Source organism: Centropristis striata, chromosome 17 (assembly GCF_030273125.1).
Source record: "Centropristis striata isolate RG_2023a ecotype Rhode Island chromosome 17, C.striata_1.0, whole genome shotgun sequence".
Taxonomy (NCBI): domain Eukaryota; kingdom Metazoa; phylum Chordata; class Actinopteri; order Perciformes; family Serranidae; genus Centropristis; species Centropristis striata.
Genome location: NC_081533.1, coordinates 30541821 through 30558123, shown reverse-complemented (window position 1 = coordinate 30558123; position 16303 = coordinate 30541821). Strand labels below are relative to the sequence as shown.

General features: G+C 40.7%; 1 protein-coding gene across 1 annotated transcript; it reads left to right on the top strand.

Moving 5' to 3' along the window:
* Positions 1-13578: 13578 nt before the first annotated feature.
* Positions 13579-14388, top strand: LOC131989048 (trace amine-associated receptor 13c-like; the record flags this gene model as incomplete). The annotated part of the gene is made up of 1 exon (XM_059354218.1): positions 13579-14388. A coding segment is annotated over one exon (810 nt), but the record flags the coding sequence as incomplete, so codon positions are not given.
* Between the last annotated feature and the right edge of the window lie 1915 nt (positions 14389-16303).

Genomic DNA, 16303 nt, shown 5'->3' with positions numbered 1-16303 from the left:
CTGCAGAGGCACTCTGAGTTTAGATTATATCAATGAACAAACCAACAGACAGAGGTGGAGGATTAGTCTCAGTGTGTCTGCAGGTCAACATGAGATACTGCAAAGGTTGTGGAAGGCCGGACCAATACTCTGAATTTAATTATGCTCATATTCATTTAATCGCTTTATAAAATGCAGTAAATTATCTGGTTTTGAGCTGGAACGGTTAAGAATACATGTTATAAGTTAATGTGAACTCAAATAAATAGTAAAAACTTTGATCATCATCTCACTTTTCAATTTATTTTAAACACAAAATACATTCAAACCATATAAATAATATAGAGCATGTATGTTTGCAGTAAACCAGCAATTTGTTTTCGTCAACGTTTCTTTTTTTTTACCATGACATGCCATTTTAGCAACATACATAAATCGCCTTCAAAATAAAAGCACTGCAGTTGTATTGATTTCTAATTTCCACCTGATGCCCAGGTCTGGTGTAGAAGGACAGAGCAGCAGCAGAGCAGTCCAGATACTCAGATCCAGAGGGACACACAGGGAGGATGGTGGACTGGAGATCACTACCAACTGGTGTGAGGAGAAAATAACTGTGACAGACAAAATAAGAGATGAAAGAGATGAATCAGAGTTTACAGAGACTCCCTTCATCAACTGTCAGTCAGTGATGCAGCACATCCAGTATAACCTCCTGAACCAGAGAATTATACAATTTACAGTCAGTGCGTTTACAAGCACAGTTTAATTGAGCTATGCTTAAAAGTCGATTTTGGCGTCTAATAGGACTTCTGTCCTTGTCCCAGTTTATGTGCAACTAAGAAAATCGAATAACTGACGGGAATGTGTCCTCCTCCTGAACACTGGGTGGTGATATGCGTAGTTTCAGCGGGTTAATACGGCGGCCTTTCCGGTTGACCTCAGTTTGACACTTTCCGCTGTTGCTACTGACCAGCTAAAGCGACCAGCTAGTGTGAACAGCTACTGCGACCGGCTTTGTTGAATGTTTTTGTTCCGGGGTCATACACCAGCATGGGGGTGGAGCATACGGAGCATGCACACATGCTTTGTCTTGTCATACATGCCAGCGAAAATCCTATTCCAATCGCATTATCTGGGTGCCCTAATTGGAGTCAGAGAACTACGACATTAGTCGGTATAACACGTTCAATAGCACTTCAGTTGTCCAGTAATAGTCAGATAAAGGCAATAATTCGTTTTTTTCAAGTGTCATGTAAACGTACTGAGTGTCACGGTCCTTTTGCTGGCCCTTTGCTCTGTCCTGCCTTTTTTCCTGTGTGTGTGTGTGTGTGTGTGTGTGAGTGTGTAGGGACGCCCCTCCTTGTCCACCTGGTCTCTCTGCTGCCACTCATCACCTCGTTATCCTGCAGTATATCTGCAGTATATCTACCAGCACTTCATTCATTCAGCACCAGAATATTTTTCATCTCCAAGTTTGTCATGGCTCCTCTGATGATTGTCCCCTCTCAGAGTTTTTCCCTTATGCTAATGTATTTTCCATGTCTTGTCCTCAGGAGATTTCATCATCCCCGTTCCTGCCAGGCGGCAATCTCCGTGTCTGTGCATGGAGGCCAACCAGGAAGTGACTTAAGCCTGCAATCCACCGAAAATTCCAGCAGGGGGTGCTAAGTTTGGCTGCAAAAAAAAATCTGCCCATTCATTTCAGTGCAAAATTTGAAAACTTCTGACTTGATTTATTACCTCAGAAATTTTTTTCAGGACAACACTATGGTCTCAATCGCTGGTAAAAAATCATCTTCAAGACAATTTGATGTCAATAGTTCTAATAATGGCCCCATTTAGGAGGAAATAGAAGATAAAGACTCGTATGATTTGGGGCGTGGCTACAGGTCACTGGCAAGGCGAGCCGTCACCAGGAGAGAAGCAGAGCAATGTGTATCCACGGCAACGTGTCAATAAAGTTATATATAACATTATATAGATAGAAAGGATGACGTTTACCAATTTGGTCTCATAACTTTGACCCTTTCACACTGTATTTTCACTTAATGACAGTTTATTTGAACGTTTTGTTCAGTAAAAATGTCTTGTTCAGTGTTTGGTTGGATTAACAGACACTCCAAGGAGTCGCTGCTCAGTTTTCTGAGGTAAGAAAGATACATTTTGTTTTTGTTTTTTGCTAGCCAAAACTAACATCCCAGTTAATGCTAACATGAATTAGCAGCGGCTTCTCTCAGTAGGGTTGCCGGTATAGAGAGGCGTGTAGTCAGTGTCGTCAGATCCCTTGCGCTCCGCCACAGTCCAATTATGGTCTGCTCCGCGTATCGGAAACAAGATGGGGACGCAAGATGGCAACGAGTATAACGCTGAACTCGAGGCTTCCAATGGGCAGTCCTCATCATCCTGAATGGACAGACATTACTCCTCCACCTGGTGATATTCACTCTCCTTACCACTATTTCAAATGTTTTTTTCTGATGAGATCCTTGAGCACATTGTCAATGAGACAAACCTGTACAGTGTCCAGGACAATCCTACCAAGCCCCTAAACCTCACAGCTGAAGAACTTGAACAGTTCTTTGGTACAGTGTTTGGTCTCCCAGCTACTCGTATGATTTGGAGCCACAGTAGCCGTATTGCACATGTTGCTGATGTAATGCCTCTTGCACGGTGGGAGGCCATCAAAAAATGTCTGCATTTCAATGACAATAGCCGTCAACCCACACGAGACATGGAAAACTATGATGAGCTCTCCAAGATCAGGCCTCTCCTGGATCATATCATACCTAAGCTGAAAGATATTCCAATGCTGGAGACCTTGTGTGTGGATGAACAAATGGTTCCCTTTAAAGGCAAAAGTGGACTAAAGCAGTACCTACCCAAAAAAACAAAGAAATGGGGGTACAAAATACTGATCCTTGCTGGATCAGATGGCATTCCACACAATCTTGAGGTTTATGTGGGAAAAGCTGTCCATCCACCTGAGCTTCCAGATATAGGAAAAAGTGGAAATGTGGTACTACGCCTGGCAGCACCAATTCCAAAGAACAGAAATTTCAAATTGTTCTTTGACAACTGGTTTACATCTGTCCCATTGATGCTTGTGTTGACCCAGCAAGGCATTCACTGTGTGGGTACGGTGCGCTTGAATCGTTTGCCTGGCAGTTCTATGGTCAAAGATGATGACCTGAAAAAATCAGGGCGTGGATCCTTCCAAGAAAAAACTGCTTGTGTTGGAAGTACTGAGCTGCATGCAGTCAAATGGCGTGACAACAGGTCAGTCACCCTCCTGAGCAGCTACATAGGTGCCCACCCTGTATCCGAGGTTGACAGATGGGATAAGCAGCAGAAACAAGTCATCAAGGTCCCATGCCCTGCAGTTGTGTCCACATATTATCAATACATGGGAGGCGTTGATTTGTTGGACTCTCTGATATCCTTGTACCGCACAAACATCAGATCAAAAAAGTGGTACCACCGTCTTGTCTTTCACTTCATAGACATGCTGGTGGTGACATGTTGGCTCATGTACAGGAGGGATTGTACCAACAATGGAATGACAAAACGTGACCACATGCGGCTTTATGCCTTCAAGTCACAGGTTGCACATAGTCTGTGCAAGTACCAAAAAGATGGAAGGAAGAGAGGACGACCCAGTGGTGGAGTTTCTCAGCAGCTCGAGGCAAAGAAGAGAAAGCAGGGACCCACGGCTCCTATCCCCAACCAAGACATACGCTTAGACAAAACATCCCACTGGCCAGTGATGTCTGAGAAGAAGGGAAGGTGCAGGGTCCCTGGGTGTCCAGGAACACCAAAGGTCATGTGCAAGAAATGTGACGTGCACCTCTGCTTTACTACACAGAGTAACTGTTTTTTAAAGTTTCACATTGGATGAAATCTGCTCAGGCAAACCTCCCACTGGCCATTCATGTATGAGGTGAAGGGAAGGTGAAGAAACAGAGGTATGTGAAGAAAGTGTAGAAGGGTGAAGAAATTGATGAGAAGAGAGTGCAATGTAATCTGCCTTATTATACTCACGGTTCATGAAGTTTCTGTTTTCAGTTTAGCCTCTTTCAGTCTGTAGGCGTACATGATATTGATGATATTTACACAATGTTATGTGTATCAGAAGTGTTCTTTTTATGAAATCGATGTTTATTTTTTTTAAAAACAGTATGTTCTACTGCTTTCTAAGCATTGCCTTGTGATATGTAAATGAGTTATATTCTCTGCGATTGTGTACCGTTAACGCACAACGTTGCCCTCAGGCAACAGAAAAATATTTTGGAAAGTCGGGTGTCCAAATATATATATATATATATTTTTTTTTTCAATAAAATGTCCCCAAATTAACTCAAAAATGGTGTGGAGTATTTTTTATCATGCATCACCAGAATGTGTGCAGTAGATGGTTAAACTAGCGATAGCCTTTTGCTTGTAATTGGCCGCTGTGACGTATCCTCTCCTGACAAACCTGCATCGAGACCGAAGTTGAACTGATGGATCCAGTCTGGAAAGCGTCTTTCTCACATCATCTCTTTTAACTGTCAGGTGTTGCTTTTGTTGCAATGTCTGCCACATAGCTCTGTAACCCAACAGTTGACTTGAGCCACTCAGTTCATGGGCAACAGTTGCCTGCACTGTGGCAATGGGAGTATAGTCTGTTCTCCTAGTTAGGCCGAGTTTGATCTCCTACCCTCAGGCAGAAGATTTAGAGTGCCAATGGCCAAATCGAACAGAATAAAAAACTCATTCAAAACTCAAGCCATCACTCAACTTAATTTGATTTTTGAATTTTAAAAAGTGAACAGTTAGGATACATCCAATGTATACTAATGTAATGATGGTCCTGCCTTCAGTTGTGCCTCGTGTTTTATTGGGTACTTGTCTTTTTCCAGTGTTAGTCTTTGAATATATATGATTGTGTTTTTTATGTCTTTATGCTTCTGGGTTTTTTTTGTTTTTCACCTGCCTGCAGAACAAATTTCCCTCAAGGGGCAATAAAGTTGATGTTGAAGCAAGAGGATTGTCTTTCAGTTTAAAAAAAGGAAAATATTTTTACTGCTGCATCTGTTTTTCCACAGAACCAAACCAGGTATAAACCGTACTATGACTTCTGCATACCGTTACACTCTTACTATTTACACATCTGATGAGTTTAGGTCCAGATTTCATCCTTTCTTTTTTTCCCAAGACTTCCAAAATAAAATATCTGGCTCTTTAGCTTCCAGATTCTTGGCTACATTTACCAGCTCATCTCTAATTGTGTCTGTATGGTGGGTATGGTGTGGTGGGATGTTAGAGAGTCCTGCAAATATGTTGATGAGAGCTGTGAAAGTAAACTAAAAACATTAAAGTTGTGTGCCCTAAAGCCAAAACAGTTGAAAACTTTCTGAGGGAAGCTGCAGAGTAGGTTGATAATTATCTGGTGATTTGTGGCTGGCAGCGACCCCTCTTACATTACATATGGTAATTTAATTTATTGATTAAACATTGAACTTTGAACAAACAGCCCCTAAAAGTAATGACAGACACAATATCTTATTGAAAAAAACATGACTGTATAGTAATAATTGCATCAGTTGTTTATGTGTAGTGGCTGCATCATGTGTTTATGCTGAAGCTTGTTTTTCTTAACACCTCTGATGGCAGTGATCCCTCAGAGGTTAAAATGTCGTCATGTGACTTATCCATGCAGGTGTGAACAAAGTTTTTGTCTACAGGGGTTCAGTACACCGCTATTAGGAGTGACTGATGGGTTGAAAAACATTGTTAACAGAGAGGCAGATTACATCTAATGGGACCTAAATGTGTGTGTGTGTGTGTACAAATGTGCTTGTTTGTTATGAGTCTGCAAATGGCAACAATAAACAGGTAAATTAAGTAAATGGCCATCCATCCCGACAAACGCTGATCTATTGGGAGATGAGTTTCTACACTTTACTTTTAGCTCTGCTCATGTCCACCACAGGAGTTACATTACTTTGTCTCATTAAACTTGCTGAAGACAACATATTTTTCATGGTTTTTTTTTAACTGCCATGTGATCGTTTAACTGTGGTTTTTCATTAGTACCTTCGGTTTCAGTGTTTCTTCAGTTAGGATATCCCCATATGTGGTCTTGTGTTATCTTTTCCTATGTTTTTCCATGATTTGGTCACAAAAGCATTATTCTTTGTCATGTTATGTCAAGAGTTATTTCACAGACATGTTTTCCAAAATAAACTCTTTGTCCATGACAAAAACGCTGTTTAAATCAAATATCTCCACAGACTGGTGAAGGACATGTCCATATAATTGGACATGGTGTAGGCCGAGAGGCTGCCATACATACTATGTCCTCAGCGCTCACCATGCCAAACAAGGTTGCTGACACCACTGTGAGTAGAGTGTATGCGGATCACAGTCTGAGGGTCTCTCCAGTTGCACTCAGAAAGCCATGCTGCAAGCCGTTTGTTGGATGGGGTTTTCCTGGCCAACATGACATGCCAGCTCACAGATTGGGCGAGCATATAGCATTTTGCCTAACTGTCCCTGTAATGGGGCGGCTGTGGCTCAGTTGGTAGAGTTGGTTGGCCCCCAACCGAAGGGTTGGTCGAAGTATCCTTGAGCAAGATACTGAACCCCAAATTGCTCCCGATGTGCTGTGTTCATCGGTGTGTGAATGAATTCCCAATGGTGACAGGTGGGACCGTTTAGGGTAGCCTCTGCCACCAGTATGAATGTGTGTGTGAAAGGGTGAATGAGCGCAGTCTGTAGTGTAAAAGCGCTTTGAGTGGTCGCAAAGTGACTAGAAAAGCGCTATATAAGTGCAGGTCCATTTACCATTTACCATTTAATGGGGTGGAGGACAAAAAACATCCAGCTTATAACCCTTGACCTGAAAGAACTCCGTAGGTTTTTGGGAACAAAGGAGGGGTTTGGTCTGAGAGTAGCCCTGCTGTGTCCCCACAAATTATCAAGCAACTGGCGTGTAACTACAAGGCAGACAGTTCACACACTCTCTTAGCTGAGGTCAATGCAAGCAGCATAGCTGTGTTGAATGGCAGTGCCTTCAGAGAGGAGTGCTCCACGGGCTCAAAGGGACAGGCCTGTAATAAAAGCACACAGTAAGGTATTCAGGAATGTTTTATTATCTATCTACACTGGGTTATAATACATCCCCTTACTTATTTGCCAATGTTACAGTTTTTCTCAGTTGCTTTGCCACATTTCTTAAATCAACCTCAAGTGCATTTCTTGTAACATTTTGGTCTGAACATACACATTCTGATGTTCTCTAAATTTTGCATTGAAATGAATGTGATGGCCAAAAAAACATGAGCGAAAAAGAACAATAATTGGAATTTTTAAGCGTCTACTTCTCCGGCATAATTTCACCTAAAGACTCCATTTAAACTTTAAACAGTAGACACAAGTCTTGTGTATCGGTGTATTAATCCACGTTTTGATCGGTCGTATAGTTTTTTATCAATCCCTGTTCAATGACCATGAGATGAAAGGTAGAGGAAAAATTGTCAAAAAATAAATTTGTTTTGTATTCCTATGAGGATTGGGATTTTTTGTAGTTTTGTATGCATGTATGAGTGGGTGTTTGTGTGTCTTTTTTTTCTTTCCCTTTTTTTTTTTTTTTTTTTTCTCTCTCTCTTTCTCTTTCCCCCCAACTCAGCAGTTGATAGTGGGACCTAGGAATGCCGATGAATGGTAGGAACATCCGCCTTGTCTCCTGGAATGTCAAGGGGATGAATAACATTGTTAAAGCCAACAAGGTAATATCACACCTACAGGAACTTAAAGGGGACCTATTTTTCCTACAAGAGACACACTATCGCAAATCGGAATTCTCACGTATTAAGAAACCCTGGATGAGTCACCTTTTTCACTCAAGGTTTTCTGAGCGGGCTAGGGGAGCAGCCATTATCGTACACAAAGACATTGATTTTGACCCTTCCTCTGTTGTCTCTGACCCAGATGGTCGGTATGTCATAGTACTGGGCAAATTGCTGAACACTCCTGTGGTCCTGGCCTCAATATATGCTCCAACTTGGGACGATGATAAATTTATGTCCAAGATTTTCTCTAACATCCCAAACGCTGCAGACCATCACATAATAATTGGAGGTGATTTTAACCAGGTCCAGGACCCTGCGCTTGATAGATCATCCACTAAACAATCCAGCCTGTCTAAGGCGGCTAGCATGTTAAAATTTCATACAGACCAATTAGGCCTATCTGACCCGTGGAGAACTATGCATCCCTATACCAAAGCTTTCTCTTTTTTTTCGCATGTCCATAGGTCTTACTCTCGGATCGACTTCTTCCTGCTCGATAATAGATTGCTAGACAATATACAGTCGTGTGAGTACCACAGCATAGTTATTTCCGATCATTCCCCTGTCTCGTTTAACATTAATCTCTCCCAAGGCAAACTGCCTACCAAACCCTGGAGATTCAATTCCCACTTATTATCTGAACCGAAATTCAAGGACTTTCTAACCAATCAGATCCAGTTCTTCTTTGACACAAATGACACACCGGATATTGGTAGTGGTGTACTTTGGGAGTCCCTCAAAGCCTACTTGCGTGGTCAAATTATCTCCTTCATCTCTGGCTTTAGGAAATCGGAGCGTTCTAAATTGAAACAAATATCAGACGAAATACAAAAATTAAACACCCAATACTCTACCGACCCATCAGATGCATTGTATAAAAAACGAGTGCAGCTCCAATCACAGTATAACCTGTTAACTACCGGCCAGATTGAGAAACAACTTTTACATACCAAGCAACGTTTTTTCGAGCAGGGTGATAAAGCAGGCAGACTCCTAGCTTACCAAGCACGTACTGAGGCTGCATCCAGACTTATACCTAGGATTAGGTTAGCTTCTAATGACACCACATCCAATCCTACCGCTATTAACGATGCATTTGTTGATTATTACTCTAAACTGTATTCCTCTGAAACTTCTCCGGGTCACTGGGATGGCCCAAACCCCCTTGACCTGCTCACGTACCCTCAAATTGACCCAGCGGTTACTACTGAGTTGGGTGCACCAATCACGATCTCTGAGGTTAAGGATGCAATAAGTTCCCTGCAAAGTAACAAATCACCAGGACCTGATGGTTTTACCACAGAATTCTACAAGACCTATTCCGCAACTCTTGTACCGAGACTAGTAAAGGTTTTCAATGATGCTCGGGTAAAAGGTCTGTTACCACCCACAATGTCAGAGGCTTCAATTACACTGTTATTAAAAAAGGACAAAGATCCACTTCTTTGTAGTAGTTATAGACCGATTTCCCTTCTGAACGTAGATTTTAAAATACTAGCGAAAGTTCTAGCTGGTCGACTCCAGAGAGTCATATCGTCATTAGTCAATCCTGACCAGACTGGCTTCATTTCAGGAAGGCATTCATCTTCAAACACTCGTAGGTTACTTAATATTCTCTACTCTCCCTCTACTGACTCTCCCGAACTTGTCTTATCTTTAGATGCAGAAAAAGCGTTCGACCGTGTAGAGTGGAGATACCTTTTTTATGTTCTTAATAAATTTGGCCTTAGCCCTGACTTTGTGGATTGGATAAAACTTCTCTATGCTTCGCCTTTAGCCTCTGTCAGCACTAATGGTATTAAATCACGCTCATTCTCTCTACACAGAGGCACCCGACAGGGGTGTCCCCTCTCCCCGCTATTGTTTGCTTTGGCAGTCGAACCCCTGGCCATTTGGTTGAGGAGTGAGAACAGGTTTGAGGGTATCACACGCCATGGACAGCTCCACAAAATTTCTTTTTATGCGGATGATCTTTTACTGTACATATCCAACCCTACCTCCAGTCTCCCTATAATTTTAGATATTTTTGAAAAATTTGGAAAGTACTCTGGTTACAAACTTAATTTGGGGAAAAGTGATTATATACCAATTAACACTGCCGCTGACCTTCTCCCGCACGGTCTCCCCCCCTTTAGGAAGGCCACAAATGGTCTTAAATACCTTGGAATTGTAGTAACAAGATCATTTTCTGAACTGTTTACCAAAAATTACAACCCATTACTCGAACTTTGTAAACTTGATCTTGCCAGATGGTCCTCTCTCCCCCTCTCTTTGAGTGGGCGGGTCAATTTGATAAAAATGTCACTACTCCCAAAATTTCTTTACCTTTTTCAACATATACCTGTCTTCATAAGCAAATCTTTCTTTTCTAATCTGGATCAGTTGATTAGTTCTTTCCTTTGGAGCAATAAACGGGCTCGAATTGGTCGAGCAGCCCTCCGGCTTCCTAAATCCCTGGGAGGATTAGCGCTCCCAAATTTCCGTTACTATTACTGGGCCTGTAATATCAACAAACTTCTCTTTTGGAATACTGGTAGAGCAGTACCCGAATGTCCGCGGTGGGCTGTGCTTGAAATTTCCTCCTCACGTTTCTGCCTCTGGTCTGTGGTGTGCTCCCAACTACCATTGTTAGTTAAACAGGTTAGCCCTAATCCAATTGTAACGAACACGTTGATGATTTGGAATCAGTTCAGAAAGGCTTTTGGCCTCCACATTCAGTCATGTCAGTCACCAATTTTTCGTAATCACCTTTTTGCTCCTTCATGCTCTGATCCAGCCTTTGGTACATGGTCTGAGAAGGGCCTTGCGACGCTTAATGACCTTTTTATTAGTGGTGTCTTCGCCTCGTTCACTGATTTGGCAGCAAAGTTTGATCTACCTAACACTCACCTTTTTCGGTTCTTTCAAATAAGACATTTTGTGAAATCTTGCTTCCCCCAGTTCCCGGGCAGACCCCCGGACTCTCTTATTGACCAATTCTTAACTCTCAATCCCCGGAAGAAAGGACTCATAGGGATTACATACAAACAAATTTACACGCTGTCCCCAGATCAACTAATCTCTCTAAGAGCTACTTGGGGTCAGGACCTTGGAGCTCCCTTATCTGATGAACAGTGGGAGAAGATATTAAATAATGTTCACTCGTCCTCCATTTGCGCAAGGCACAGCCTTCTTCAGTGTAAAATTTTGCATAGAACCTATCTTACTAATGCCAAGCTAGCCAAAATCTATCCCGACAGAGCAGACACATGCAACAGATGTGGACAGGCTCCGGCTGATCTTGTTCACATGTTTTTGTCTTGCCCTAAATTATCTGAGTTTTGGGCAGCAATATTTGAAACACTTAGTAAAACAACAGGTCAAATCATACTGTTCGAACCCCTCACTGCCCTCTTTTGATTGTACTCTCCACGCAATGTGCCTAAGTGTACACGAAAAATCATCGCATTCACCACATTACTTGCTCGAAGACTTATTCTTTTAAAATGGTCTCACTCTTCCCCCCCGACTCATAATAAATGGATTCAGGACGTTCTGCAGTGCATTACACTAGAGAAAATTAGGCTTTCCTTAAAAGGGTCCTCAGGCAGTTTCTATAAGATGTGGCAGCCCTTTACCACATACATTAAATCTCTGAATATTGTAGCAGAAACCTGAGCCCCCCCCCCCCCCCCCTATTTATTATTATTATTATTTTTACTATTTATTTAATTTATTTTTAATTTAATTTACTGATTTAATTTTTTTAAATTTTTTAACTTATTTATTCCTTATTACTTTATTTTCAATATTCATATGTGTATGTATGTTTTTATTTATTTTTATTTATTTATTTATTTATTTTTAATGGCTATGTATCTGTATCTTTCCTTAGTATTGTGTCTCTTCACTTTCTGTTCCCTTGTTTGTAACCTGTGCCTTGCACATGTATGTCGTGAGTATGAATGGATTGAATGTGTGTAGTTCAGGGTGGGTGGGTGGGTGGTTACATCTGGGCTGATATGTCCATAATAACTGGATCTTAAGCTTGTTTTGGGACCATTGTCTTTTGTAAGAACTGTGATCCATGTTTGTAAAGAAAGAAAAAACCAATAAAGAAAGTCTGGATTAAAAAATAAATTTGAAAACTGCGCTCCAGGCCGCAAATTCCACTCTACATGAATAATTTATACATAGAAGCGTAGGAAAATTTGTCTTCTCACTCACAATCCTCTGGTAAAGCTGTCAGAGTTATAGTTTGGGCGTAGGACGCACAGATGATCCACCAACGCGCACCAACAGCCTCATTGGTTCCCATATTAAAAACGCAGGAAGATTTCTGAAAAAGGGAGATGTAACATTCTTTTAGATCGCTCTAACAAAGCTATTTTTTCATTTTTGTTAAAAAAAAATATATGTAGACGTTCAGGAAGAACTTGGGTCGCTCAAAGTGAAGTCCGATCAATGAAAGGTATTATGGTTTTGCCAAAAATGCTTCCTGTTAGAGGCCAGATATTCCAGTCTGTCCACCTCTGGCCGCTGTCACTGTTCCGGGACATTGGCAGTTGGTGGCAGTTAATTCTGTTGATTGCTCTGCTCTGATTGCCTTTGATCTTTGCTGTGATTGCCTTTGATCCTTTGATGTGATTACAGTTACAGATACACGCGCACACTCCTCCAGATACACATGCTTCACACACACACACACACACACACACACACAAATTAAATAAGATTGAATGCAACCATCCTGTTTCAGCATTAGCTTTGTACATACCTGTCATTAACACAGTTTAATTATTTATCACAGCAACAATGGGCAAGGATTTCCAGGTTGAAAATATAAACACTCACATTAGCATCATGGAGAAATTCTTCAGTAATGTATGGTTGCACGTATATTTGATTTGTTTACAAAGTGTGGCTTTATGTTGCCCTGCCACAACTGTTGAGCCAAACTCTAAATCTCTTTTAGCCAATATTGTTTTTTTTTGTAGATGTTACAGAATTTAAAAGGTAATATAAAGGCCAATAATATGAAAAAGAAAAGCAAACAAGAGATAATAACAAAGGGGAGAGAGAGAGAGTGTGTCAGGGGTATGTGATGATGAAGATGATGGTGTGATGTGCAAAGTGAGGAGGGAAGGGACATCAGTGTCCAAAATACACAGAGGGGAAAAGTAAATCAGTTACATGACTTAGTTTTGTTCAGAAAGCTGCCAGAGCTGCAGCTATCTGCAGAGCTCTAAGATGGAGGTTGAGGACGATTGGGTGCTCTGTTTCCCACATATTCCCAATATCTCCTGCTGGAAACCACCACCACCTACTTGGGCTGAAACATTGCTCATTGACATTGCACTGTACTCCATCTCTGCACTCACTGCGGCCCTCAACCTGCTCATCATCATCTCAGTCTCCCACTTCAGGCAGATATTAACTGTTTAGTTTCTCTTGACATATTTTGTCCTTTAAACATTTGCTGCTGTAGATTAAGAATTGCCTTTGAACTGGTACTGAATAATGTTGCTCCTCTAACACTAGTCTTATCTTCTGTCTGACATTAATGCAAATTAATGTGCAGTCAGTAATATGCAAATATCCACTTTGACCTTTATATTGTAATTTTGTCAAACTGTCTACACTTAGAAATGTTTACTATATATGTTGCTGATCAGAAAACATCAAAATTCATAACCTTCTTTGACAGTTGGTAGATTTTTTTGGTCATTTTGTCATGAGGGCTGTTTTGTAGAATGATGCTTTTCTCTTTTCCTCCAGGCAGCTCCACACACCCACCAACATCCTGCTCCTCTCTCTGGCTTTCTCAGATTTTCTTGTGGGCACTGTGCTGATGCCAATACAAACATTACAAATAACATATTGTTGGTTTCTTAATCCATTTCTCTGTTCTCTTTATATGTATGTTATCGACATCATTTTATTTTCCTCAGTCATAAACATGGTGCTCATATCAGTTGACCGCTATGTGGCTATTTGTGACCCTCTGCATTACACCAGCAGAATCACTGTGAACAGAGTTAAATTCTGTGTTTGTCTCTTATGGTCCTGTTCTGTTGCCTACAATAGTTACTTCTTTCTTCTGCATCTTATTCAACAATATTTCAGTTTTGTCTGCTTTGGAAATTGTGCCAGTTTATCGAATAACATTGCCACTTCCCTTCAACTTGTTTTAAACTTTATTATTCCTGTTACTGTCATCATAGTTTTGTATATGAGATTATTTTTTGTGGCTATGTCTCAAGCTCGTGCCATGCGCTCTCACATTACAGCTGTCACAAAGCAGATTTCAGTGACTAAAACAGCAAAGAAATCTGAGCTGAAAGCAGCCAGGACTCTTGGTGTTTTGGTAGTTGTATTTCTAATGTGTTTCACGCCAGCTTACTTTGTAAGTGTTGGGACGGTTAACTTCATCATTCATCATTCACTTGCATACTTTGTTCAGTATCTGTACTATTTTAACTCGTGTCTAAACCCTGTGATTTATGCCTTGTTTTACCCCTGGTTCAGAAAAACAGCTAAACTCATTGTTACTCTTCAGATACTGCAGCCTGGCTCCTGTGAGGCCAATATACTGTAGAGAAGCTGTGCAAAGATGACGTGATGAAATGTGAGAACAGACTAATATTTCTGTGTTTTTCCCTCTCTGCTGATTTTTATATTAAAGGAAGTAGAAGTCAAATAATAATTAGATGGGCAACAATTAGTTAGAAACTTAAAACAAGGTGATGGTATCTCCAATATGAGGTCTATATAATCACACAGGTGTTACAAGAGAGGTTAGTGAACATATATGGATTAAGGAGATATCTGATGCAGTTTTATTCAAGCCTCACATACTTCTTCTGTGTGGGATCTGCAAATGTTGTTTTGTTTGTATCACAAGTCTGCTTGTCTGGGCCACACTAAAACCCCAAAGTACAAATTTCATACATTTTTCACATAGGATGGTGTCATTTTATGCATTTACATAAGGGATGCACAGATATAAAAATGTTTGCTAATACCAAAAAACAATATTAATTTTGCTGTTATGACCAATATTCGATCACAGATGTCAACATGAGCTGTATACATAACATAATTTCTATGATAACCATATTTTTCTATAAACTGAAAATCATGTCATCAACACACTGTAAATTTGAAAATTAAATGTCTTTTTTATTTTCAAAAGATTTGGAAGAGCCCATAAATCATATTTGCTGTCACCGCAAAAGCATTAGTTTAACAGTCCAGTTTTACTCACACCTGTGAAAGAGTTGGGATGACAAATCCATGATCTAGGATCATAAATCTGAATATCCTCGCATGGTTTTGTGACAAATTAGAATTTTCAATATCCATGGCAACATGTTTTAAGTTCAAGTAACTATATATATATATTTCCTGTCAAGAGGTTACAAGACCGCAAAAAACAAAACAATTAACTAACAGCATTAGTTTTCAACAGTCCAGTTTTACTCACACCTGAATATCCTCGCATGGTTTTGTGACAGATTAGAATTTTCAATATCCATGGCAACAGACAGTCATTTCTATTTAAGTGTAAAACATGTTTTAAGTTCAAGTAACTTTAAAGTCTATCGTCAATAAAATAAATATCAAAACATGTTCTGACTACTGACTCTTTCTTCATTTATCAAACTTAAGAATATTTATAACAGATGGTGTAGTCTGAACATACACATTCTGATGTTCTCTAAGATAAATGCACTGAAACAGTGTTTCCACCAGGCGACCAGAAACAACACTCGATGCAAAAAATCAAGTCCATTTCACATTCCATCTGAAATAGCTGAAACACATGTTCTGACTATAACTTGACAATATTTATAACACTGTTAAATGTAATGTTATTGTTCTCATGTTCTGAAGCAGAGAAAAGATGTTCACTGTCCACAGATGTACTTGGAGCTGAGAGGTACTTGCTTGCCATTGGGCAGGCAAGAGGGATTGCTTTTCCAGGACTAGATTCAGGCAGTGGGCGAGGCAATGGACTCATAGAGCCTTGGCATTGTGTTTCAGTATTCTTGTCTGCAGTCCTTTGCACTGACCACTCATATTGGCAGCACCATCGTAGCCTTAACCACGCATGCTTTTGATCTGTAGGTCATTCATCTGTAACAGGTCCAGAACTGTTTTCTCCATCTCCTCACCTTGTGGTTGAAACATTACAAACCTGGAGGAAGCGCTCCTTGACATCCATTTCAGACACATAACGTACAACAAACATGGCGGCGCCCGGTACGGCAGCGGCTGTTTCGGCTCCCGGCAACACAGCAACATCGCAATCTAGAGCTCATCGAAACGGCGCAAGAACTGTATATGACCGGAAAATTATGTTAAGTTTGAGAAAATTCAGTGTTTTAGACACTGAAAACTCAGAGATGTGGATCACTCTACAAAGCCTTGGTCTGCTACGCCGGTTAGACCCAGCGGCCGAGTCTCCCAACAACACAGGCCGCCCATGGAGACACCGGAAGTGGTGTGAG